Raw genomic sequence first — 25,015 nt, 5'->3', positions numbered from 1 at the left:
TTTATGTATATATACTAAAATACTATCCACAGAGGGGAAGATGTTTTACAATTTTTAACATAAACGTCTGGTGGGATAATGTTTTGGAAAGCAGAAATGTGATTTTTCATTACATTAACCCAGGTTCTAAGGCATATCAGAATTTTTTTCTTGATTGGCAATTCTTGTCAGAAGCAAAAGCACGCATGGTTGCTAGTTAAACGAATTGCGTTGTGTTCGGAAATTTAAGAAATCACATAGTAATTCTTGAAGTATTATTCTTTGAGTTGATTTGAGTTCAACGTCTCGTTCTGCAGCGAGGCTATATGAGACATGGACCTACTGATTAACGTGAAATCCGAACCACTTGAGTTCCCGCCAAGAATCGAACCCTGGTCTCCCGCGCCAAAAGCGCGTACGCTAACTGCTTAGCCACGAATTAGCTGAAGTATGATTCTTTATATTGATGTATTAAAATTTTATTTATAAATTACTCTGCTGCTAAACGGGATGTTAAATTCAAAATCAACTCAACTCATAAATTATTCTACAAGAATCCTTCATTATCTACATAAGCTAATAATTAATTTGTAAATGTGTGTTTACTTACATTTGCTTTCTAATCTTCTACGTATTTTTTTTTCTTATTTCATAATTCTGTGATTACTTTTTTTTTTTTAAGAAAAAGGTATCATTATATTGGTTTGCTTCAGCACAGTCCCGTAATTTAAATATATGAAAGCATAAAAATGAATTCCGTTTGTTACTCGATAGTGTAATAAAATTCAGAAATCTTTCCTAGTAAGAAAAGCCTTCTTGTTCACTAAAACCCGTGCTAAGCGGTTAACGTACTCGCCTTTGGCGTGGGAAATCCGGGTTCGATTCCCGGTGGGAGCTCACGTGGTTCGTATTCCACGTTAATCAGTAGGTCCACGTCTCATATAGCCTCGCTGTTGAACGGGACGTTAAACTCAAAATCAACTCAACTCAACCAAAACCCGTGCTGCGTTGCAGAAGCACTGCAACGACCAGAGCCTTTAGCATCTGAGACAGAGGAAAGAAGGCTTAACATTCGCTCCAATTGCCACGCTGAAGAAGTCTGGTCGTTGTATGCTTGCTGCAATGCAATATAAATTAAAGACTCTTGATGGGCTGTTTTGTCGTTTTTGAAAACGGATTAATGGATTTTACAGTTATAGAAGTAAAATGTATATTATTTAAAATATATATGAGAGTAAGAGAAAGTAATTTTTTTTCCATTTTTACTACTACTGTTAATAATGATTTTTCTTGAAAAGCTTTGGTCGTTGCGCAACGCTGCAACACTAACATTAGCTGCCACTGACCTGAGTATTTATTAAGCATACAGAAAGGACACAAATGAAAGTTAATTCAGAAATTTTATTTTGGTGTGAAAGAAATATCAGTTTTTGAAGCGTCATTTCCAAAGGCAAAAGAAGTAAAAAAGGAAAACAAAAATGAAAGCTACAATATATAGTTAATAAAAATAGCGTCTGCAACAACACACATTTGTCATCGCTTAATCGAAAAGTTATGGATGTGCCGAAAAAATTCTTGAGTATGAGATGCAAAGAAGTCCTCAGCTGCATATTGCACCGTGCAATCATTAGGGAAAGCCATACCTCCCAAGAAATGATCGAGATGCTTAATAAAGTGGTAGTCAGTGGGAGAGATATAGGGAGAATGCAGTGGGTAAGGGTTTAATGTTGCAGCGTATGGAGAGCACCCATTTTCTTTTTTGCGACAACATTGGAGAACATCATGCCTGTTGACTATTTCTGGATGCTTGTGGGTAAGTTTTTCGGGTCATTTCATATAATTCAATACTGTAATGATTTGCATTGATTGCTTCACCTCGTCTCAGAAAAAACACGTTCATCATAGATCACCACACCAGCAACAATTTATCATGTTGTTGAAGAGGTAGTTTGGGAAACTATATTAGACGTTGACCACGATTCAGCCATTGCCCTGACTTTACAATAGTCATAAAATATTAATTTTTCATCAAAGGGACAGTCGGAGGAAACTTTCCCAGTTATTTCTTACACTCAGGGAAGTGAACCACACCTATAGACGGTGATCCTATTTTTATTTTCGTTTAACGTCCAACGTTTATATACCGAGGCTAAGGAATACGATGATGATAAGATGGGTGAAAATGGTAAAAGGCCGAATGTGGTAGGGAACGGAAGAGCCCCGAGGAAACCCACACAAACGGTGTTTATCCACCACATAGTCTATTTGGAGAGAGGTGAGATCGAGTTAAGCATGCCACGCGTCATAGGTGAGCACTCTACTGTTAAGCCATCACGGCCACCACGTCAATTCTTGCGTCAACTCATGTAGAGTCGAAATTTTTCACCTTAACTATGCAATCCCACGAGCACTTTTTTCCGAGAGTTTGCTTCCACGGTACTGATTAGGAGCGTTTCTGAACATGATGTTGGTCAGTGTCCATGGACTCATTTTGCAATGTTGTCTTACCGGAACGGAATTTCACAAACCAACTGCGAATGGTGCATTCATTCGCCATTCCTAGCCCGAATGCACTGTTAATGTTCTTCGCGGCTTGCTGTGTGGAATGTTCCAGTTTGAAGTTGTAAAACAAAATCACTCTCAATTGTGTGTTCACCATCGTGCAAACGCACTGTTCTTGACTGTCTGTGTACCATGGCTTATTTGCTGGGTGTGTACTGAGTTTGTGGTGTTTGGCGTGTGGCTTTCGTCCTGTGTGTCCCGTCTATTCCTGTGTGTGTTGGTGAGATGAGTTCCAACTACGTTTCAAAGGAGACATTTCATTCGCTATTATTATAGCTACATAATTTTCTTTCAAGTTTTAATATTGCATTAGGAAAATTTTTATGGCTTAGCTACTTTAATATTGTAAATTTCTTTGCAGATGATTCGATTAGAAATGACTTCTTCCGGGATATTACTGCTGTGTCTATATTCATTCCTGGTGTACCTTGTAGCAAGTCAAGATTCTTCAGACTACTGTAGAATATGTTCTCTCCATACTATGTGCACATACACGGTATGTTATCACTTATTTTAATAGTTTGTAAATCATAATTTCCTTGGTAAATAGGGATGCGCACGAGACGAGTCGAGACAGGATTTTCCTCACAAAATTCGAGTCGAGACACGGCTCTTCCAATAGAACAATATACAGTTTTCGAGTCGAGACATCACTTTTACAGCACATTTTCGAGAAGAGACAACCACAAATCTTGTCTCGCGCGCATCCCCATTGGTGAAGCTGATTTGGAGATGCAAAATTAAGTTGAGGGTCCGACGTTTTAAGTACAGATTGAGCAACGAAATGGGGAAGAAAGGGGGAAAAAGCTCTTCCTCATATTTAAGACATTATGTTGCATTTCTAACACTGACATTTTCGTATTCAAATCCAAAATTGATCTACCTTTATAAGATTTATGGAATTTAATCGAAAATTCTAAGCTTATTAATAGTTAACAAAGAAATTCTCAGTCCGTCCATAAGTAATACGTAATGAAATTCCTGATTGATGGGCAGAGTAAAAAATTTGACTGTGAAGTAGTAGGCCTAAATTCTGATTTTATATGTAATAATTCAGAATGTTTAATAATTTTAATAACATTCATTTAATAAAGAAGACAAATATATTCATTCTCTTAAAATAAAGCATAAGATACACTTCATCAGAAAGTAATGGTTAAGAACATAATCGACACCATTGCGACTACCACGTGCAGTTTCCTCAGTGCAGCTTAAACTGTTGTAGAAAAATATTGTTTTAGTCCGATCGAAAAAGAACAAGAATGTCTTCAATCTGCTATTCCAAAGCGTAAGGGACAATTTTTCGACCTCATTCCTTAGCTACACAATCTATCATATCCGTATATCTACTTCAAACCATCTTCTCTGTAGCTACAATCATAATTCACAACGTAGCTTACACCGTTTTGAATGGTTAATCACGAAGCAACTAAAATACGGCGCATGGGTCACTTTTCAATCGTCATTCCTCAGGATATGATTGACTGTGACCATCTTGCTTTGACTATGATTATATATCATAAACACAGCGTCATTAACTTGTTCCGCCACCAACGAATTTCGAGATCGTTTCCCTCGCATCGTTTTCTGCGTGTTTTGTGCCGTTTTGTGCGCCTATTTTCACGTTTTGTGCGTCACCAAAAGTGGGTCAAAATGAGCCTCCAAATATGGCGGAACAAGTTAATGCTGTTACGCCACCACCGAATTTCGGGATCCTTTCCCATACATCGTTTTGTGCCGTTTTATGCGCCAATTTCCAAGTTTTGTGCGTCACCGGAAGTAGGTCAAAATGGGCCTCAAAGGTGAGAGGAAAATGACCCACTGTTCCGCCACTATCGAATTCGAGGTCTTTTCCTTCACATTTTATTTTGCGTGTTTTGTGGCGTTTTGTGCGCATATTTCCACCTTTTGCGTGTCACTGGAAGTGGGTCAAAATGGGCCTCCAAGGTGAGATGAAAATGACTCACTGCTGCGCCACTATCGAATTCGAAGTCTTTTCCTTCACATCATTCTTTGCGTGTTTTGTGCGCCTATTTCCACATTTTGTGAGTCACCAGACGTGAGTTAAAATGGATATACAAATATGACGGACAGCATTAAATTGTTCCGCCAACGACGAATTTTGACTTCGGTTCCTTCACATCGTTTTGTGCGTGTTTTGTGCCGTTTTGTGCGCCACCGGAAGTGGGTCTAAACGGGCCTACAAATATGGCGGAACAGCATTAAATTGTTCTGCCACCATCGAATTTCGAGCTCGTTTCCTTCACATCGTTTTGTGCGTGTTTGGTCCCATTTTGTGCGCTTATTTCCATGTTTTCTTCGTCAGAACAAGAAAATTAAAATGAGCCTCCGAGTTGGGAGGAAAATGACCAACTGTTTCACCACTACCGAATTCGAGGCCTTTTTCTTCACATCATTTTGTGCGTGTTTCGTGTAGTTTTGTGGGCCTAATTCGATGTTTTGTTCGCCAGCGGAAGTGAGTCAAAATGGGAATCTAAATATGGCGGAACACCATAAACTTGTTCCGCTAACAACGAATTCCGAGATCGTTTCCTTCATTTCGTTTTGCTCGTGATTCGTGCCATTTTTGTGCGCTTTTTCCCTCGTTTTGTACGTCATTAATAGTGGGTCATAATGGCCCTAAAAGGTTTGAGAGAATGACCCACTGCTCCGCCACTATTGAATTCGAGGTCTTTTCCTTCAAATCATTTTGTGCGTGTCTTGCGCCGTTTTATGCGCCAATTTCCACGTTTTGTGCGTCACCGGAAGTGGGTCAAAATGGGCCTCCAGAGTGAGATGAAAATGACTTACTGCTGCGCCACTATCGAATTCGAGGTCTTTTCTTTCACATCATTCTTTGTGTGTTTTGTGCTGTTTTGTGCACCTATTTCCATATTTTGTGCGTCACCAGACGTGAGTTAAAATGGGCCTACAAATATGGCGGACAGCATTAACTTGTTCCGCCACCGACGAATTTTGACTTCGGTTCATTCACATCGTTTTGTGCACCTATTTTCAGGTTTTGTGCGCCATCGGAAGTGGGTCAAAATGGGCCTCCAAGTCGGGAGGGAAATGACCAAATGTTCCACTACTATCAAATTCGAGGTCTTTTCTTTCACATTATTTTGTTCGTGTTTCTTGTCGTTTTCTGGGTATACTTCGACGTTTTGTGCGCCAGTGGAAGTAGGTCAAAATGGGCCTCCAAATATGGCAAAACAAGATCAAATTATTTCGCTAACAACGAATTTCAAGATCGGTTTTTCACTTAGTATTGTGCGAGTTTTGTGCCGTTTTGTGCTCCTATTTCCGTGTTTTGTGCGCCAACGGAAGTGGGTCTAAACGGGCCCACAAATATTGCGAAACGTCATTAAATTGTTCTGCCACCATCAAATTTCAAGCTCGTTTCCTTCACATCGTTTTGTGCGTGTTTGGTGCCGTTTTGTGCGCATATCTGTATTTCCACGTTTTGTGCGTCACCAGTAGTGTGTCAAAATGGGCCTCGAAATATGGTGGAACAGTATCAACCTCTACCGCCACAAACGAGTTTCGAGATCGCTTCCTCCACATTGTTTTGTGCCTGTTTCTTGTACCTATTTCCACGTTTTGTTCGTCCGCAAGTAGGTCAAAATGGGCCTCCGAGTTGGGAGGAAAATGATGACCAACTGTTTCGCCACTCTCGAATTCGACCCACCCTAGGTCTTCCTTGACATCATTTTGTGCTTGTTTTGTGTCGTTTTGTTGGGTTATTTCGACGTTTTGTGGGGCACGAGAAGTGGGTCGCAATGGGCCTCCAAGTCGGGAGGAAAAAGACCCACTGTTCCGCCACTATCGAATTCGAAGCCTTTTCCTTCAGATCATTTTGTTCGTGTTTCGTGTCGTTTTCTGGGTATACTTCGACGTTTTGTGCGCCAGTGGAAGTAGGTCAAAATGGGCCTCCAAATATAGCAAAACAAGATCAAATTGTTTCGCTGACAACGAATTTCAAGATCGGTTTTTCACTTAGTATTGTGCGTGTTTTGTGCCGTTTTCTGTGTCTTTTTCCTCGTTTTGTGCGTCACAGGAAGTGGGTAAAAATGGGAATCAACGGTGTGAGGAAATTGATCCACAATTCCGTCACTATCGAATTTCAGGTATTTTCCTTCACATCATTTTTGCGTGTTTTGTGCCGTTTTGTACGCCTATTTCTACGTTTTGTGCACCACCGGAAGTGGGTCTAAACGAGCCTACAAATATGGCGGAACAGCATTAAATTGTTCTGCCACTATCAAATTTCGAAGTATTTTCCTTCACATCATTTTTTCGCGTTTTGTACCGCTTTGTGCGGCTATTTCTACGTTTTCTGCTTCACCAGAAGTGGGTCAAAGTGGGCCTCCAAGGTGAGAAGAAAATGACCCATTGATCCGCCACTATCGAATTCGAGGTCTTTTCCTTCACATTATATTTTGCGTGTTTTGTGGCGTTTTGTGTGCAAATTTCCACATTTCGGTAGGGTGGGAAGGAATTGATTCTCTATTGAAAAATTGTTTATAACTTTTTAAACACTTAACCAATTTTCAGGAAACAAAAAAATGTTCCTTTCAATGGTAGAATTGTTATGCAATGCTAAACTTACCATTACCTACCAGTCTTCGTAAATATTTGTTTATATTTGCGACAAACTTCTGTTGATACTCCAACGGTACATTTGCAAGAACTACTCCAATTTATCAAGAATTTTTGGTTTTGTGCGATAAATTTCCTTTTTTTCTCCATCAGAAGAAAAAGTCGCAGGGGATTGAGTCAAGACTCCTTGCTGGTAATTTAAAGGGACCACGACGTCCAAACCAGCGTCCTGCAAAATAGATGCCAAACAAACACAAAGAGGACGTGCGATATGAGGCGCGGCTCCATCTTGCATAAAGATTATGTCGTTGCAATTGTCCCATGTGGATACAATACGTAAACATAATCTTCAAGCATAGCAAAGTACCGTTCTGCATTGTGTTCAGAATGATGTATGATCTCACAACTTTGGTGCTGCCCAACACTGTAACCTTCTTTCTAAGTTGGCTTTTTTTCAACAACAACCATCGGATTCTCTCCTGATCAATAAAAACAATTGTGCCAGTTAACAACCTCCGCAACATGGAATACGGCTTCATCTGACCACATGATATTACTGAAAAGATCGAATCAGTCTTCATACGAAGCAAGCATCATCTCTCCGTACTCTAACTTACGATCACAGACTGCCGGTGGTAATATGCTTTCCATGGACGAAACTTCAACTTTTTCTTCAGAATAGTTCAAATTGTGTTGGGTGAAACCACTTTTCCAAGATGATTGTCTTTGTTATTTCTTAGGACTTCGAGTGAACATTTCCTAAATCACTTGCACATTTTCCTCCATCTTGAATGTTGAGTCACCGCATCTTTTAATATGTGCTACAGAATATGTGTCCATTACCTTCGAATGACAATTCATTAGGTCTTTGCATCTACCGAAGCACGATGTCCATTGTCGCTTCATATCTGTACCTCTACCATTTATTGCCATACTTGTAGTGGCATGCCAACTGAACCCGCTCACGCTAGGTTAGATGGTGTACTTTAGAATCCGCCACTGATACCTTCAATGACATAAATGAAATATCATGTAATAAATTTTATCATTGTAAGGGGAAAATGCTTTTTGTTTCATTAAAATTGGTTACGGATTAAAAAAGTTATGAACAATTTTGAGTAGGGAGTTAACTTCCGCCCACCTTGTATATTTCATGAATTGGTGCATAGCAAGTAATCGTTTCCTTGTGTGAGATTTAATTTATTTCGCGATCTAATAAAATCAAAATGGCTGTACATTGGTCTTCTACTTGGGGGATCTTAAGTTTGATCCTCGAAGGGAAATTAGTGTAGTTATAATCAACGTACCTACGCCAAATAATCTGAAGTATATTTAGATAGTATATTTGCAGATACTCGTAGTATTGGTCCATTTAATTACCACATTCTCAGAATATTAAACTATATTGTTAACACTGTCAAACTTTATTTTGCTAAAACATTTTTGTCATTTGATATTACCCTACTAGCTCTACAAACAATTTGTTGGATCTGCGCTACTGATTTGCCTTGTTTTTATTTTCTGTCGAGTGCCAATTTTCTTAGATTCTTGAATTTTGTGAACACAATATAATTGTAATAATTAAATGTCTTTTCATGTTATTATGTAAAGAGACAGGTAGAACGTGCTGTTATTTTTTAAAAATTAAAATCAAATATTAAAAGAGAGGCCAGAGTTTCCTGAGCAAAAAAGTCGTGGAAGAACTTAGTTTTATTTTTAGACTATATTTTCCCGAGTTCTTGCATCTCTAACCTAAACAGAGGGAAGCCGATGGTACTCAGATGGACCAGCAACAGGAATGCAAGGAGCATGTCAATTGCATAGAGGGATTCTCTTCTGATGAGCTAGAAATGGAATTCAAATATATTGGGAAGTGACTGCCACAAATTGCTATCCAGACTTTGGACAATACGCATGGAGGACTTAAAAATGAATAATCGCAGTAATCACACGTGATCAAAGTATCTGGCGACATCCCACGTTTTAGGCGTCTTCCACTCTATCAGCCTGCTGATGGGTAGTGAGCTTCAGTGGACTCTACAGTGGTAAAGACCGAAAAAACTGGGAGAGAGGAAATGTCAACATTATCCCCTCAAACGTCTCGGCCGGCTCCCAAACTATCAACTAGTGGACCATTGTGAAGCTTCGGCTATCCTCGCAAATGGGTAACTAACTTGGAATTGGATCGGGAAGAGTATATGGTACCTCAGCACGTAAAATTGAGGAGTTGCGGTTGCCTAGCAACAGATGGATTCTAACGCCCCTATCGGCAGAGAGTTCAGCCTCCCAAATGACACTGACTGCGCAAGCAATTCTGTCTATATCAGTTATTGGGACCGGTAATGTATGAAGTATCTCGATAATAGTTTCAAGTAGCCAGGGGCTGGAACTCTGTCGCTCCTAACGGGTAGAGAAAACGTTACGACTATTCTCCCAAATGACTTGTTGTTGGTTTGGAAGGAAGTTAATGCTTCAACGCGTACATGGTACCTCTGTACGGAGGGTAAGTCCCGTATTACGTGGATGGTTCTCCCGGGGGATGAGGTTTTGGCTGAATCCCAAAAAGCATTGACTGCTCTACATCAGTCTTTGGGTCATGTGCGAAATACCTCAACTGTAATTTTAGCCAGTCCCATATTGCTCGGACAACCCTACGGGAAGAGAGGGGGAATTCTAATTCCAATGGTAATCTAATTACCAACTTGGGTAATGGCACGAAGTCTCTATCCCAAATGGTTGAATTGATTTTGAGTTTGACGTCCCTTTTCAGCAGCGAGGCTATATGAGACCTGGACCTACTGATTAACGTGGAATTCGAACCACATGAGCCCCCGCCGGAAATCGAACGCGAGCCTCCCACGCCAAAGGTACGTACGCTAACCGCTTAGCCACGAAGGAGCTCTCTATCCCAAATGGTGACTTAACACATACCCACATGCCATTTGGTCCAGAACGAGGTAGGGACTACTCCAACGTGTTCACGGTACCTCTGAGGAAGTTTGAACGTAATGAGGTAAACAAGGTTGGGAATCGAGCCCCTTCTGGTTCCAGAGGCTCTCGGATTGCGACTGACTTTATCAGGTTGAGGTGAGACCATGGGATTCCGTAATGGTGTTGGCGGGACGTCAGCTAGTCTTAACACTCAGGTACAATACACCGCAGAGTATGACAGACTCCTACTCGCCAGGGAAGTCCCCTCTTAGAATAGGTATAACTGGTAGACACTCAGGACTTCGGTTCGGTCCCGAAATAGGCTTGACTCATTCCCTACTTGTAAAATGATTTCAAGTACTATCGCCTGTGGTGGAAGATTGTGGTGAATTATGGTAGTAAGTTTAGCATCAATCAGTCCCACCACTGCTTGACTGGTAGGAGGAGATGAATTGTCCATGAATCATGCGTATCCTCGTCAACCACCCCAGTGTTAAAATTTCTGTGTGAAGAATTCAATATGCACAGGTAACAGAGGCCTAACCAATGGGTAGCGGTGAGGTCAAAAGTATAAGTATCAAGTACTCACCGACGAATTGGCGCCGGATAGAGGAAGTGCAATGCCTTCACATCCCTTCAAAATACGAATCTCAAAGTTTTTGCTCTAATACCTGTCAACAGAGAGATAGATGACGGACACACATAACAATTCTACTCTATAAGACTTCTAATAGTAATGAATAGCACAGTATGGGCATCTAAAAAAGTAGTTTGTCTCTGTTAAAAAGTTAACTGAATATATTAGTTAAGCATGACGAATCGTAAAAAAATATTCGTTTGTAAGTAATGAAAATTAAATTAAATATTTCATTTCATGTCTCATGATCATATCGTTTAGGCTCAAAGAGACGGGTGGTTAATAAAGTGAGAGATTAAAAAAGAATGGATGGAAAGAGGATGTGGACAGAAATGTGAGAATCTCGAGAAAGCCAAGGACATAATAGTGTTCATCACAAACATTCATGTCTCGGGATCGAACCAGGGACATCTTGCATCAGATTCATAGTCACCGTGGCTCCCTAGTTGCTTGATGATGTTATGGAATATAACATTGAAATGAATTAGGTTCTGAAATTATTAGTAATAATTAGTAATATAATGAGTGATTAATGAAGTCTATCTAGCTTCTTCATAGTAGTAATTAATGTTAATGTACAGTTGAAGTTTTCTGGATCATTTGTGGAACCAAAATAAAAACTGAAATTTTGTATAAGGGGGTTCAGCACCCCATGGATTCAAGTCCTATTACCAAAGTTGCGAGAAATAGTCTAGATTAATTGTTGTTGAACCGGGAACAAATTGCAATACAATTTCTGTTAACGGGAAAAATACCTGAGGAAAACGATGGCGAAAAGTCTACCACTCTCCGAGGTAGAATAAGGCCGCTATGGGAAATTTTCCAACATGGCCGCTATGCGTTCCTACTATTCACAAAGTCTCACTTACGCGCCTCCTGTGAAACTTCTAATTAAAATAGAGCAATGAGTAATACATCTTTGTAAAGCTTATGAACCGCAGATTCCAACGATGTAACATTGTTTCCAATTTGTCCCACCGACTAGAAGAAGAAGAAGAAGAAGAAGAAATTTTAAAAAGCACAAAAAACTCGCTTTTCCGAAAATATTTCATCTCTGGTAACACTGTGTGAACAGCAGTGTAACCAAAAACTCGTTATTACATACCTTACACATTTGTGTGTAAGATGTACAACAGTCACTGAGATATAGGCCGAGGAAGGTGTCCTAATATGGAATACCCTTTATGGGCTGTACCACCGATTTCAATGGAAGAAATACCAGTGGACCATTATATGAAAACACCCTGCGACCATCCTAATCACCAAAGTCTCATGACCTATACATCGTTGTAAAAGTTTCAACTATATAGCATTGATTCCTATTTGATCCACCGGATAGATGAAGAAGAATAAGAAAGTTGAAAAATTACAAAAATAGTTATTTACTTATTATTGAAAAATTATAATTGCTGTACACGCATGCTCTATCACGGATTTTACCGGAGGAAGTATACCATTGTATGAGAACACCATATAATCTATACGTGATGAGACTTTGGTGCTTAGGATGGTCGCAGGGTGTTTTCATATAATGGTCCACTGGTATTTCTTCCATTGAAATCGGTGGTACAGCCCATAAAGGGTATCCCATATTAGGACACCTTCCTCGGCCTATATCTCAGTGACTGTTGTACATCTTACACACAAATGTGTAAGGTATGTAATAACGAATTTTTGGTTACACTGCTGTTCACACAGTGTTGCCAGAGATGAAATATTTTCGGAAAAGCGAGTTTTTTGTGCTTTTTAAAATTTCTTTTTCTTCTTCTTCTTCTAGTCGGTGGGACAAATTGGAAACAATGTTACATCGTTGGAATCTGCGGCTCATAAGCTTTACAAAGATATATTACTCATTGCTCTATGTTAATTAGAAGTTTCACAGGAGGCGCGTAAGTGAGACTTTGTGAATAGTAGGAACGCATAGCGGCCATGTTGGAAAATTCCCCATAGCGGCCATGTTGGAAAATTCCCCATAGCGGCCTTATTCCACCTCGGAGAGTGGTAGACTTTTCGCCATCGTTTTCCTCAGGTATTTTCCCATAAGAACCCGTTAACAGAAATTGTATTGCAATTTGTTCCCGGTTCAGTCATTTTTTGACCTAACTTTTCTAGTCTAAAAGAGAAACAAAATTTGTACGATTCATTTAAATATATGGAGAAATGAGCACTGATTTTTACATTGTAAGAGTTATTTACAATATCTGGTATAATATTTAGTAAAAGGAAATATATAAAGTGATCATTAAATTTTATTCGTACCAGACAGAATGGTGGATAGGGTTGTATCGGTAGTATAGTACATTATAGTGCCTGTCACATGGAGACCTTAACCCAAATGATCATGACATCTCGTTTAAACGTGACAGATGGCGGAATAAAAGAAACTGAATAAAAATCAGAATACGAATGCATAATGAAATGAACTAATATTCTACATAAAAGAAATAATTACATATAAGTCAAATAAAATGAAATATTAAAAGATAGAAACTTACAACTATTACAAAAAATATACATATTGCAATAGATATACAAGTCGTCATACGGTTACCATACTGTGCAATTATACTTTTTCAATGTAACATTTTTTCATGATATATTTTTTCCTAGTTTTATAGTTAATGTCCTGACGACTGCTACTTAGAGACTTCATGGCGAAGCTCTGAACGGAACGAAGTAGAATGATTGAAAAGTTGAATTGGAATTCGAAAACTGTATGATCCCTTAATCCAAAATGATGCTTTAGTTTAAAAAGTCTGACTTTTATATGCACCATTGTCCTTGTTTGTTCCACTTTATTTGTTTTCTGGGAAGTTTCTGACAGTGTATTTTTGAGTTTACAAAGTCCAAATAATAATTCTTGATAAATATTGTTATTACACAGAAAAATATGAAATAATGATTATTTCTGTTTTTTGTTCAGTTTTGGAAAGTCCATCTGTTATTTTTCACATTACAACGTCACCAGATGTTTTTATGTTTTTAACTTTTCTTCAAAACAACAGATCACAGAAGCACATATCGAGGTCAGTGGGATGTTATGTTATTAGTTTTGTTGTGGGAAAGTTTATTTTCCAGTTCACAGAAGCTTGCCACAGATTGCTATCACTTTTGGCTGTTTTAATTATTTTCCTCATCTTTCGTACACGCAAATACTTGCACTGGAAAATATTATTTTAACAGTCCATTCTGCTCCATTTCAATTATATAGAAAAAAACTTTATGCATTTTCATGATAAATCACTTATTGTAACACTGGACATGAATCTTTTAAGCCCTGAAGTTGAGCGGAGCTTCAGAGAGATCTTAAATGTGAAATATGTCGGAAATGACCAAAACTGGACTTAAAATACTTGTGCACTGAACGCTCCATATTATGATTGTTGATTATATCCAGTTGATTAGTGAAGCTATGAAAAAAATGGCTTTAAGTTAGAAGCAACTTCAGTTATATATGATACGAGACCACTGGGGCAAATCCCTGAAGGATGAGGGGGACATAATCCCAAATCTTTGAACTGGGAGTGACTGTCTCCCTCCAATAAACCGATTTGAAATGTGTGTTTTTTTAGTGGAAGAAATGTGATGTTTTGTGTCTGACTGTCACAAAGAAAAGTGATTAAATTGCTGTCCCTTGGCTTGTTTTATTTTCACTTCTTCATCTACATCGTCTGATATATATAATAGAGGAAAGTACCCAAATTTCACCCAGTAACGTAATTTCGCCCAGCAGCGTAATTTTGCCCACCAGGATATTTTAACTATTATAAGTTCACAATTCTGATTGAGCGTGTGCCACGTGAAACAGTAATCCTACATAGCAATCTGTGAGAAAATCAACAGCGGTGCGTGCGTGGTAAACACAGTGACAAATCAAATAATTTTTGTCGCCTAAAGTTTTTCAAGAGGATTTCTCTCCTTGTGAAATCTAGAATTGAAAGTAAATTTGTTTTGTATTTCAAATTTGTGTTTCTAATTAGTGACAAATGAAGTATATTATTCACTTATACTTCGGCTGGAGAAAAGTGTGAAGCCTCGCTATGGAGGTTGATCATTACCATGTAGAAAAAAAACCTTATTTGGCCCACTTGATATAACCTAATTTCGCATAGGGCGAAAATGGGACACCAGTTTGTGTAGAACGTGACAAGTGTACGTTGATAGCAACGTAAGCGATATTAAAATGTAAGACGAAAGTAATTTTAGTTTTATTTTGTAATGGGGGTCAAGAGCAGGAATCTCTGCGTTTTATTTCTGCACATTACAGTTTTATCTTTTCAACTATTGCGGCAGCGCCGACAGCATTCCGAACACGCCAGAAATTTTTACTTGGGGGGTGTTCAAAATAAAAGGGGGTGTGTGCTCTCAGAATAGTGATATAATTTTTAAACAAACTCAAACAGTATATTTTGTTACGCAACTATTGCAATACTACTACTACTACTACTACTACTACTACTACTACTACTACTACTACTACTACTACTACTACTACTACTAATAATAATAATAATAATAATAATAATAATAATAATAATAATAATATCAGCTCTTTGCAGTAATAGGTTCAATGAAGAAAGTTCATACATTTGGGCATTTATTATTATTATTAAACTAAGTAATACAGTGAAACCTCTCAAAACGGGCTTCGGTGGAACCGATTATTTCTCCGTAAATGAGAGGTGTCCCTAAAAGGAAGGGTTCTCTCTCATAACACCACACCACACCACACATATTTATGGCATGGAAGAATAAGAAAGTTTGTCCTCTTATGAAAATGTCCATTATTGAGAGATGCCCGTTAAGAGAGATTTCACTGTATTAGGAATTAGCCTCCATTTTACCCAGTAATTACATGTGAATTGATTACATACGAATTATTGTAATTAGTTTGCAAAATTCTGCTATTATTTTAATTTATTCACCCCCAGCAAGTTCTAGTAGGTGATTTTTTCCAAAATATTAATTGGGAAAAAAATTCCTCGTCCCATGCTCAAATCACATTCGTTTAGTAATTAATACTGTACATAGTTCCAATTTCATTATTTTAATATTCTAACCCTGTTGTTAACGTTAATTGTTGTAATATTATTTGATCTCTTAATCTCCGTTCCTGCCCCTTCCTGGATACGTTATTCGCTCTGAATATATTTCATAAATTTATTCATTGATTTAGTTGTTGTCCAGAAATCCAGTTTTTCAATTTACAAATATTTTGTATCTTTCTGTTTTACAATTCTTTAATATAGGCTAATTTTAATAATCCCAGGGCTCATAGTGGTCTCTGGCCTCTTGAAAATAGTTGAAAAGTGACCCCAAAAATGGCCAAAAGCACACGAAAAAATGACCAAAATCTCATCATGACCCTTTTTTTCTTTGTCAATTTCTCCATCACCTCTCTCTTTGTTTGTTGTTTTGTTTCTTCTTTACTTCTTCTTTTTGAGCTTCCTTCTTTCTTAGATTTTCAAAGTATGCTTTGTAGTTACGGTAAGCAGACTTAGCAAATGTAAAAAGCTTCTGAGTAAGTGGAACCAGTTCTGGCCTATTTCCGAATTTCTCCATCCCAGACATTATATTTAACTTAACATTAAGAGTTCTCAAAAACGTGAAGTATTCAAATTCATCACCTACTCTGAAGAAGAACATACAAGAAGCATAACACAAGACGAACATGATGAACCACACAAACACACACACACACAACGTTGAGCGGAGCGTTAACTATTAAGAGAAAACTAAAAGACTATTATTATAGAAGAAAGAATAGACACAGAAGGATTCTCAACCTCACCTTGAGAGCTTAAGCACCCACCAACCGTCCACTGTGTTTTAGAAAGAATAAAAGCTGAAGTGAGAATAAAGCTGACTGTTTCACATGTGGCAGCAAGTACTGAAGCTTTCAGAAGAGTAATGAGTAACAAGTTTCTGCCTTTTTCCATTTGTTTTTATTTTTTTCTTAGAAAACTGCCAATGTAAAACATAAATCACACGAAAAAGTCACTTTACCTCTCACTTTAACTTTTAGTGCCAAATTTGAAAAAAAAAAAAAAAAACTTTTAGTGACCAACTTGGAAAAAAGTAAATTTTAGTTTAAAAAAAGTGACTCGCTATGAATCCTGTTCCTCTCAATAAATTTACGTGAATAAAAATATACTTTACAAAAAATTAAGCTAGCGCCAAATTCGTTCCTGCATATCACTAGACTCAGTCTAAAATATATATAATTCTTAATTCGACCGATCTCTTCATTTCTAAAAACGTTTTGACTACACCCTTCTAACGTCCGTCCGTTGATACACCGCTTGCAGACCAAGCTCGAAACCAGCCACAGAACTTTGGGGGGGGGCATGAATATGTTGGGAGGGGCCAAGTCATTAAAAATTCTCTTACAAATATCTAAATTGTGCATTTTGTATTGAGGTCTGAAAGGGACATGAAAATTTTAGGGAGGGCCAGGCCTTCCCTAGTCCCCCTCTGGTTGTAAGCCTGTTGCAGAGTAGCACTTACCAACTGAATCTGGTATAGGCTTATTACTATATTGTAGAGACCTGGACGGACCGGGCCCAGCCCGAGCCCCGAAGCCCGGTCCGGCCCGCGGGCCGGGCTTGGGCGGGCCGACTCTGCTATTTCTTTGGGCCGGGCCGAGCTTGGGCGTGCCGACACTGATTTCTCTTCAGGTCGGGCCGGGCTGGGGCCGATCAATTGCAATTCTTTAATAATTATAGACTTTCGTTAAATGATAATTGGAATAAAGCCAAACGTTGAAGAAGTGTGTCCGTGAAAAATGTTACAAAGAATGCAATAGCTATTTACAGTTTGTGTTGCTTAGCGGCTCCACTTTCACTATAGAGGATTGCAGGCATTATGCGGTAAATTAAGCTCTGACCTTGACTTTCACTGAACTCAAAATATGACAAGAAGAGGTGGGAATGTTTTGCCTGTCGCTAAACAATATTGCCATCTTCACTTTATGCTAAAAATCAATTAAGTTAGATTTTTGTTACAGGGAATGTAGATTTTTGTTACAGGGAATGTAGTTTTGTTCTCTCGATGACAGGCAAAGTTCTAGGAGGCAATGGTACCATTCGGGAGGCAAGCGTCAGGTTGTGAACCAGAGTTTAGAAAATGTTTCTGAGGGTTAGGTCAAATTAGTACTAAATTTTGAGAAAGATTGTGGCTCGAGCTATTTTTTTAAAAAAAAATTATCGGGCCGGGATCTGGCCAAAAACTTTTAAAATTTATCGGGCCCGGGCCGGACTTGGGCCAAGAATTTTAAAAACTTATCGGGCAGGTACGTTCGGGCTGGATTGGGCTCGGGCCGAAAAATTCGGCCCGTGCAGGTCTCTACTATATTGTCACATTTTTCCTTATTGAGGAGGAGGTAGGTGAATGACCGCTCAAGACGTTGCCAATTTCAATCATATGCATCTGTCCATCAGTCTCTTTTCTCGGAAACAACCGCGGAGCCCAGAAGGGTAGGTATCAGCGGTGTTTTGTCAATTGTTTCAATCGAAACACCGCCCGAAACAATGAGGTCATGTGGTTCTCGATGCCGTACATGAGAAAGAGGTCGCTTCGTATTCTGAAGTGAAATAAATAAATAAGAATATTGCCTTCCTTCCTAAACGCTAAACCTATTTTATCTTGATGTAATAAATAACCTATATGATACTGATTGATACAATTGGATTTGGGGGAGTATTCCTTTTCCATCCAGGGGTGTGTGTAAAGAAATTTGGAGGGGTGTTAGGGGGGTGTTGGGGGGTGTAGATTACTCCCTGATTCCGAAAAACAGGGATATTTCCATTTCAACGCACAATCTTCACGGAAGATGCTTTGGGGAAGGACACGATCACTCAGCCTGGATGTAGACCTCGTACTCTTAATACTGCACCTCACGTAGCTTTTGTCACACAATCTATCAGCCCTATTCAAACAGAAAACTTTCCCTGAACCAGTCGACGTTCTTCTAACGGTAACGAGGCATTCATTGCAGGCCCGTAGCCAGATTGATTTCTTAGGAAGGGGAGGGGGGCATAAATGAATACTGAGGTGGCAATGACAAAGACATTAAAGAACACCATAAAATTGTATATTTATTTATTATTTACAGAATCTGCAACAGCTATAGCTTCTTTTATACATAATATCCTATATCGACAATATTACAGTACACAAATTCAAGACTAACCCTTTTAAATTATGATGGCACAGCACCTGTGCCATGGCGTCGACCTTCGGAATTTGCTTTATAAGTCTCTAGTAAAGCTTTTTAGACCAGGTGTTTTGCATTCATTCAAATATGGAAGCATCATAGAACATATTTTATGGGCATTTTTAGCCTCACGTGCTCTGTCTGGGGGCTGTGACGTCACAAACATGGACGATGGGTTTTAAAAAGGGTATATTTGAGAAGTTTTTTTCAAAAAAATCCCTGGCACATTACTATTTACCCTAGAGTCATAGTTTGTACCTCGTTGGTTTCATTATGAGACAGGATTTCGAAATGTACCACTCAAATTTCCCTATCGTGTACCAGAAGCGGGAAAATCTCGTCCCAAATGGAAAAAAGGTGATTTTTAAAGAAAAATGTCCCTTTTCCCCATTTTTCTCTTCACAGGTACACAATAGCGAAAATTTAGTGGTACCATTTAAAAGGCTGCCTTACGCTGAAGAAAATGATGTATGACTCATGTTGCTAGAGTCAACAGACGTGTGTCAACAAAATCTCAATTTCTTTATTTATTTTTTATTTTTTACACATTTTTAGTCAATTACTTTAGTAAAGTATCTATAGAATTATCACTATTTGTTCTAAAGTCATGATACGTACCTAGTTTTCTGTGGCATGAACCAGTCTTTCAAACGGAACCACTCGCATGTCTCTAGCATGTACCATAGTGAAGAGGCCCAAAATCGGGGGAAAAGGGATTTTTTGACAAATATTTCCCTTTTTGCGAATTTTCTCCACTATGGTACATGCTAGAGACATGCGAGTGGTACCGTCTGAAAGACTGGTTTTGGCCAAACAAAACGGTGTATCAATCATGTCTCTACGATAATTAGGGATGAGTCAGGAAAATTTTATATAAAAATGGATTATTAATTGCTCACATAGGGGAAAGCTGATACTGTTTGCACATGGGGCAATATTTTTTCTCTCTTATTTTTCAAGATATAACATTGAAACTTCGTACAGTTATTACACATAGTATGTAGTATGTTTGAATTTTTGGGGGGGCTCTGTGGGTTGACACAGGGGCTGAAAATTAGGGGAAAGGGATTTTTTGACAAAAATTTCCCTTTTTCGCGATTTTTCTCCACTATGGTACATGCTAGAGACTATTCAAAACTATTCAAAACTCTTTGAATCTCATTCTCTTCACCATAAAGCAAAGTTCTTTTAGTAGCATTCGCATGATCGTATCCTATACCAAAGGGGAGATATTCGCGATAAAAAAGGATTTTTTAAAAAAGAAAATCCCTTTTTCCAACTTTGAGCGGACATTTCCCGCATTTGGTACACTTTAGGGAAATTTTACCGACGCAGTTGGAAACACTACTTTACTAGAAACAAAACGGGGTATGAACCATGATCCTACGATAAATAATCTTGACGCAATAGATGATTGAGTAAAAGTCTACAAAATACCTAAAATAAAAGCCATAATTTAAAAGGGTTAAGAACATTGATCATTAACATACAAAGATTAAAAAAAAAATAAAAAATAAAAAAAAATACGATGGTATACAATTGAGGTACTTGGGGCAATATAGTGCTAAGGTAAACGTAGGCGAGGAACGTCAATGTATTGTATACGTCGCATTTACACTCAACAAAAGCTGATTAACTGAACGTTAGAGTGAGCACACGTCCCATTAATCAGGATTGTTCCATTTGCAGAAAACAAAATATTATAAACAGAATATTTTGACATAGATTCATTTTGTCACAACGAAATACTCCAATTATCTTTTATTGTAGGATTTATAATTTAGATTTCTGGGCTTTCGGCATCTAAGGCCATTTAGCCCGTCACGTTCTGAGGGATGACGTCCCTCAGCGAGCACACTATCCGGGGAAAGGGAAGGAAGAAAAGAGTGGGGAAGGAAGGAAGCGGCCTGGCACTTATAAGTTAGATACCACCCCGGCATTTGCCTGGTGTGAATCAGGAAAACCTCATACAAAATGAAAATGTGAAACAAAATAGTGTCTTTTACGTAGATAGAAACATAATAAATCAGTTTTAATAAACATATAATTATGTCATAACTTTTATTGTATAATGACATAATTTTATGTTCATTAAAACTGATTTATTATGTTTCTATCTACGTAAAAGACACTATTTTGTTTCACATTTTCATTTTGTAGTAAGCCAGCTTGTTTGTTTGTTAAATTTAGCATCTTTTTCTCAGCACGGAGCCTATGAAAAACGCAAAGCTTACAGTTTAAAGTAGAATACGAACCTCCACATTGCTCTCGAATTTTAAGAATTCCGCTGGTATCAAATCCAAGATCACGTTCGAACACATGCGCTCTATTCACTAGACCAGCGGTACTGTTTTTGTCTGTATTTTTTATTTTTGTATTTTTGTAGAATATTTTGTAGTACTGTTTTACAAATTATTAATTTCTCGTAAGCCTTTACTGCAACTTTTTTTTTTCTATTAACACCTAAATGTGATAAGAAAAATACTGAGTCCAAAGCACCTGCATTTATTAATAGAAATACTTAAAAGAGAATATTATATATAATCTAATGTAATTTTTGTTTCATTTTTGTGTGCTTAACACAAGCTCTTTGCGAGGTACTTGTTTCATATTAATAATTAAAATTAAAGCATTTATTTTTTAAACATTAGAACAAAATTATATTACAGCAATTTTAGATTGTATCAATACAAAATAGAAGTATATGTTTTATTGAACGTTTCCACTCAATTTTCTACCTTTCGAAATAGCCGAGATACTACAGTTTATTTATAATCACAGCTAATGTTACGGACTATGATACTGTTGTTTGGAAGTGCAACTGGTATCTTCGGATGCTTCTCATGGTTGCAATAATAGGGTACGATTTGAAATTCTTGAAATTGTTAATGGCAATGGAAGATGTTTGGTGCATCTAGCAAGAAACATAATTTTACACAGAAATGAGTAGATTTCACAAAGTTGAATTTAATTTGGTAAATATAATCTCAAGAATTTCACTGGTTTTGACTCAGTTTGAAAATTTTCTTCAGCGTAATTTTTTAAAAGGGACAAAAATAATTAGGAGGAAGTGTCCCCTCTGGTCCCTCTCTGGCTACAGGCCTAATGCATTGTAACAGGAACTCCTCACAAACAACGTATAGAAAACCAGTCCAATAGAAATAATAAATCACTATCTATGTACAGATCTACGTAAATTGTAAGTCAAACAAAGAAAAAATCGTGTAATGTTAGACGGCGTGTTTTGGTCAGCAGCAGTGATACCGGTGAAGATGATAACTGCAGTTATAAATCTTCAACAGACAACGAGATTGCCAGTGACTACGACACGGAATGTCCCGTTTAGGAACAACTCTATTCCCAAGAGAGAGAGAAAAAAAGGTGGAAGTGTTGCGTGCAAAAAATACCACACTTGGTTCCATGAGACATGCGCTGGCCATGGAGCCAAAGATCCCTCTTTTTTACTTGTGATCTTTGCTTTGGTAATTAGGGACTGGTAACTAGGGTAACTGCATTCTCCGGAATTGGCCCTTCTCTTCTTTAAAAAAAAGTAGATAGGCCTAGTTATGCATGTGGTTCATTAATATTTTATTTTTATGTGTAGAATGATTTGTGTTCTAAAATTTGAGTGTTTTCTTTTTAAAAGCTTGTGACATTTTTGTATAGCTTGTTGTCGAAATTTAAGGACATGGAAAGATATGTACTGGGCGAAACTTGGAGCCAATTTTCAAAAGGGCAAATTTGGCACTAATGAATAAAATAAGTATTTTCTTCATGTAGATTGCGTAGATTAATTTTAATTTGCAACGTAGTAATATTTATTTGCTTATCATAACTTTAAATCTGTGTTATAAAAAATATAAAAAGTGGGCGAAATTTGGGTACTTCTTCTATACAACAGGTTCACCTCAGAAATCAGATTCATCTACCGTAATATGAGTCTCACTCCTCTCTTCCAGAATAAGCATCAAAACTGCCCACCCTCCAATATATATATATATACAGGCGCGGATCCAGGATATGATCAAGGGAGGGGCTAAACCTTAATTTGCCGCTTTATCCAGTGTAAAGAATGTAGGTTTGAAGCCCCCTTTTTTTATCAAGTGTATACGTGAGAGTCCAGGGGGGGGGCTATAGCCTCTATAGCCCTCCCCTTGGATCCGCGCCTGTATATATATATATATATATATATATATATATATATATATATATATATATATATATATATATATATAGGGAAACGGTTTTACCCGTCCCCCCAATGTTGAACAGATTTGCTCCGTTATACTCGACTACATATTTTGTGTGATTCATAAAGAAAAGTTAGAGGAACCAACCTTTCCTTAAAAATATATCTTACAATTTCAATGTTGAAAATTTTCTGATGTAATTATTTTCGAAGGATTGTTGGGTCTTAATTTGTGAAGTGTAATTCTTCGGAAGCGAGTGACGTGTATCTTATGACGCCAAAGACTATCCTTTAAAAAAAAAAAATGTTATAATTACTACATACTTCCTATTTCTCTCTCTCTCTCTCTCTCTCTCTCTCTCTCTCTTTTGTTTTTTAATTGGTATTTCTTCTTGGATATGCGAAAACAAACAATGGAACCAGCATCCGATACATATGATAAATTACTGAGCATAGCTCAAGGTTAAAATAAAATATATTGCATTTTACATGTAACCTTTACTTTTTCTGGAAAGAACCTTCGGTATGTGTGAAAACTTTCCTTTTGTCGCTTGTACGTACTTCTCTCTTACAAGGAATTTAATTTCTAGTTTTCTAATTTGAAGTTACGTTTTCGTGAGAAAATGTGTTCTCCAACTTTTGGCAAGACCGGCTACTAAATATATGCATTCAAAATTGTAAGTCGTTTAGTTTGTTCCCTTGGCTTAATTACAATTATACATGTACACGTTTTTTCCCATCACACATAAGTGTCAATTATTTCCACAATGTAAAATCAAGAAGTGTTAAAACTGTAATTGTGTAAAATTATAATCCAGGGATAATAAAGTGCAGCAAATAACAAAAGGAATTCCAAGAAACTGATCTCCATCTCATACGACATTCAATATCGCGTTATTTCTAAGGACACTTTTAATGAATGCTTACACATTATCCTCCTGTTTGGAATAGGTTTGCCACCTTTCCAAAGTAAAATGTCCGGATGCTTCATGCTTTGTGCCACCTTTCCGAAGCAAAATGTAGGGACACTTTATGCAGCTGTTCGGAAGGGGGATGCACCAGTGTTTCTTTTTCCGTAGTAATGTAAATATGAGTCTTTCTATAGTGAAAGCGAATCATAGGGTTTACTTATTGAATTGATGAATGGAAAATGTGATCATTTATATCATATAGGCACTATAAAATATAATAAAACATGAACAATTTGTAAAGTATGTAGCCTGAGTCAGACCCGTATCCACGGGGGGCTAGGATGGGCCGGCACCCCAGTGACGACGCCAGCTTTAAGTTTTTAGGGGGCCAAAGGAGGAGCAGATACATTTTCGGGGAGGCGGCTATTTCCATACCAAATACGACATATTTATTAAGTTTGACTTATTTTACATTACATTGTGTAATTTCGTTGCTGTTTTCATATTAGACCTATATGATTATAAATTAAACTTATTTCAAGTAAAATTTGTAACTAACAAATAAGTAACGTCTGCACATGAAATATTTTTCAATGAAACTTTTGAAGCCTAAACATAAATTGAATTACTTTCGCGTATGCTACAAGTAACACATTCGTCTAGTACTATATGCTACGTATCTCTCTCTCTCTCTCTCTCTTTCTATATATATATATAAGGGCGGATCCAAGGGGGGCTATAGCCCTCCTTGACGCTCAGGTTTACACTGGATAAAATGGACTTCAATTCTGGTTTACACTGGATAAAACGGCAAACTATGGTTTAGCCCCTCCCTTGATCATATCCTGCATTCGCCACTGTATATATATATATATATATATATATATATATATATATATAGAGAGAGAGAGAGAGAGAGAGAGAGAGAGAGAGAGAATTTACGAGGAGCTGCTGAAAATGTCCTAGTCCAATCCAGAAGGAATGTAGGT

The 25,015-nt window shown here is 37.7% G+C and overlaps 1 protein-coding gene across 2 annotated transcripts in view; it reads left to right on the top strand.

Annotated features, from left to right (window-relative positions):
- LOC145686350 (venom allergen 5-like) overlaps nucleotides 1-25,015 on the top strand; it is a 166,332-nt gene that overhangs the window by 14,708 nt on the left and 126,609 nt on the right. The window contains exon 2 of one of the 2 annotated variants that reach the window (XM_081759597.1): nucleotides 2,903-3,037. The exons of the other annotated variant lie outside the window; for it this stretch is intronic. Within the exon in view, the coding sequence (XP_081615723.1) occupies nucleotides 2,903-3,037 (135 nt within the window). The remainder of the gene's footprint in view (nucleotides 1-2,902; nucleotides 3,038-25,015) is intronic. 2 annotated transcript variants of the gene reach the window in all.

Source organism: Thermobia domestica, chromosome 5 (assembly GCF_964235325.1).
Source record: "Thermobia domestica chromosome 5, izTheDome1.hap1.1, whole genome shotgun sequence".
Lineage (NCBI taxonomy): Eukaryota > Metazoa > Arthropoda > Insecta > Zygentoma > Lepismatidae > Thermobia > Thermobia domestica.
This window is presented reverse-complemented; position numbering and strand designations above follow the sequence as displayed.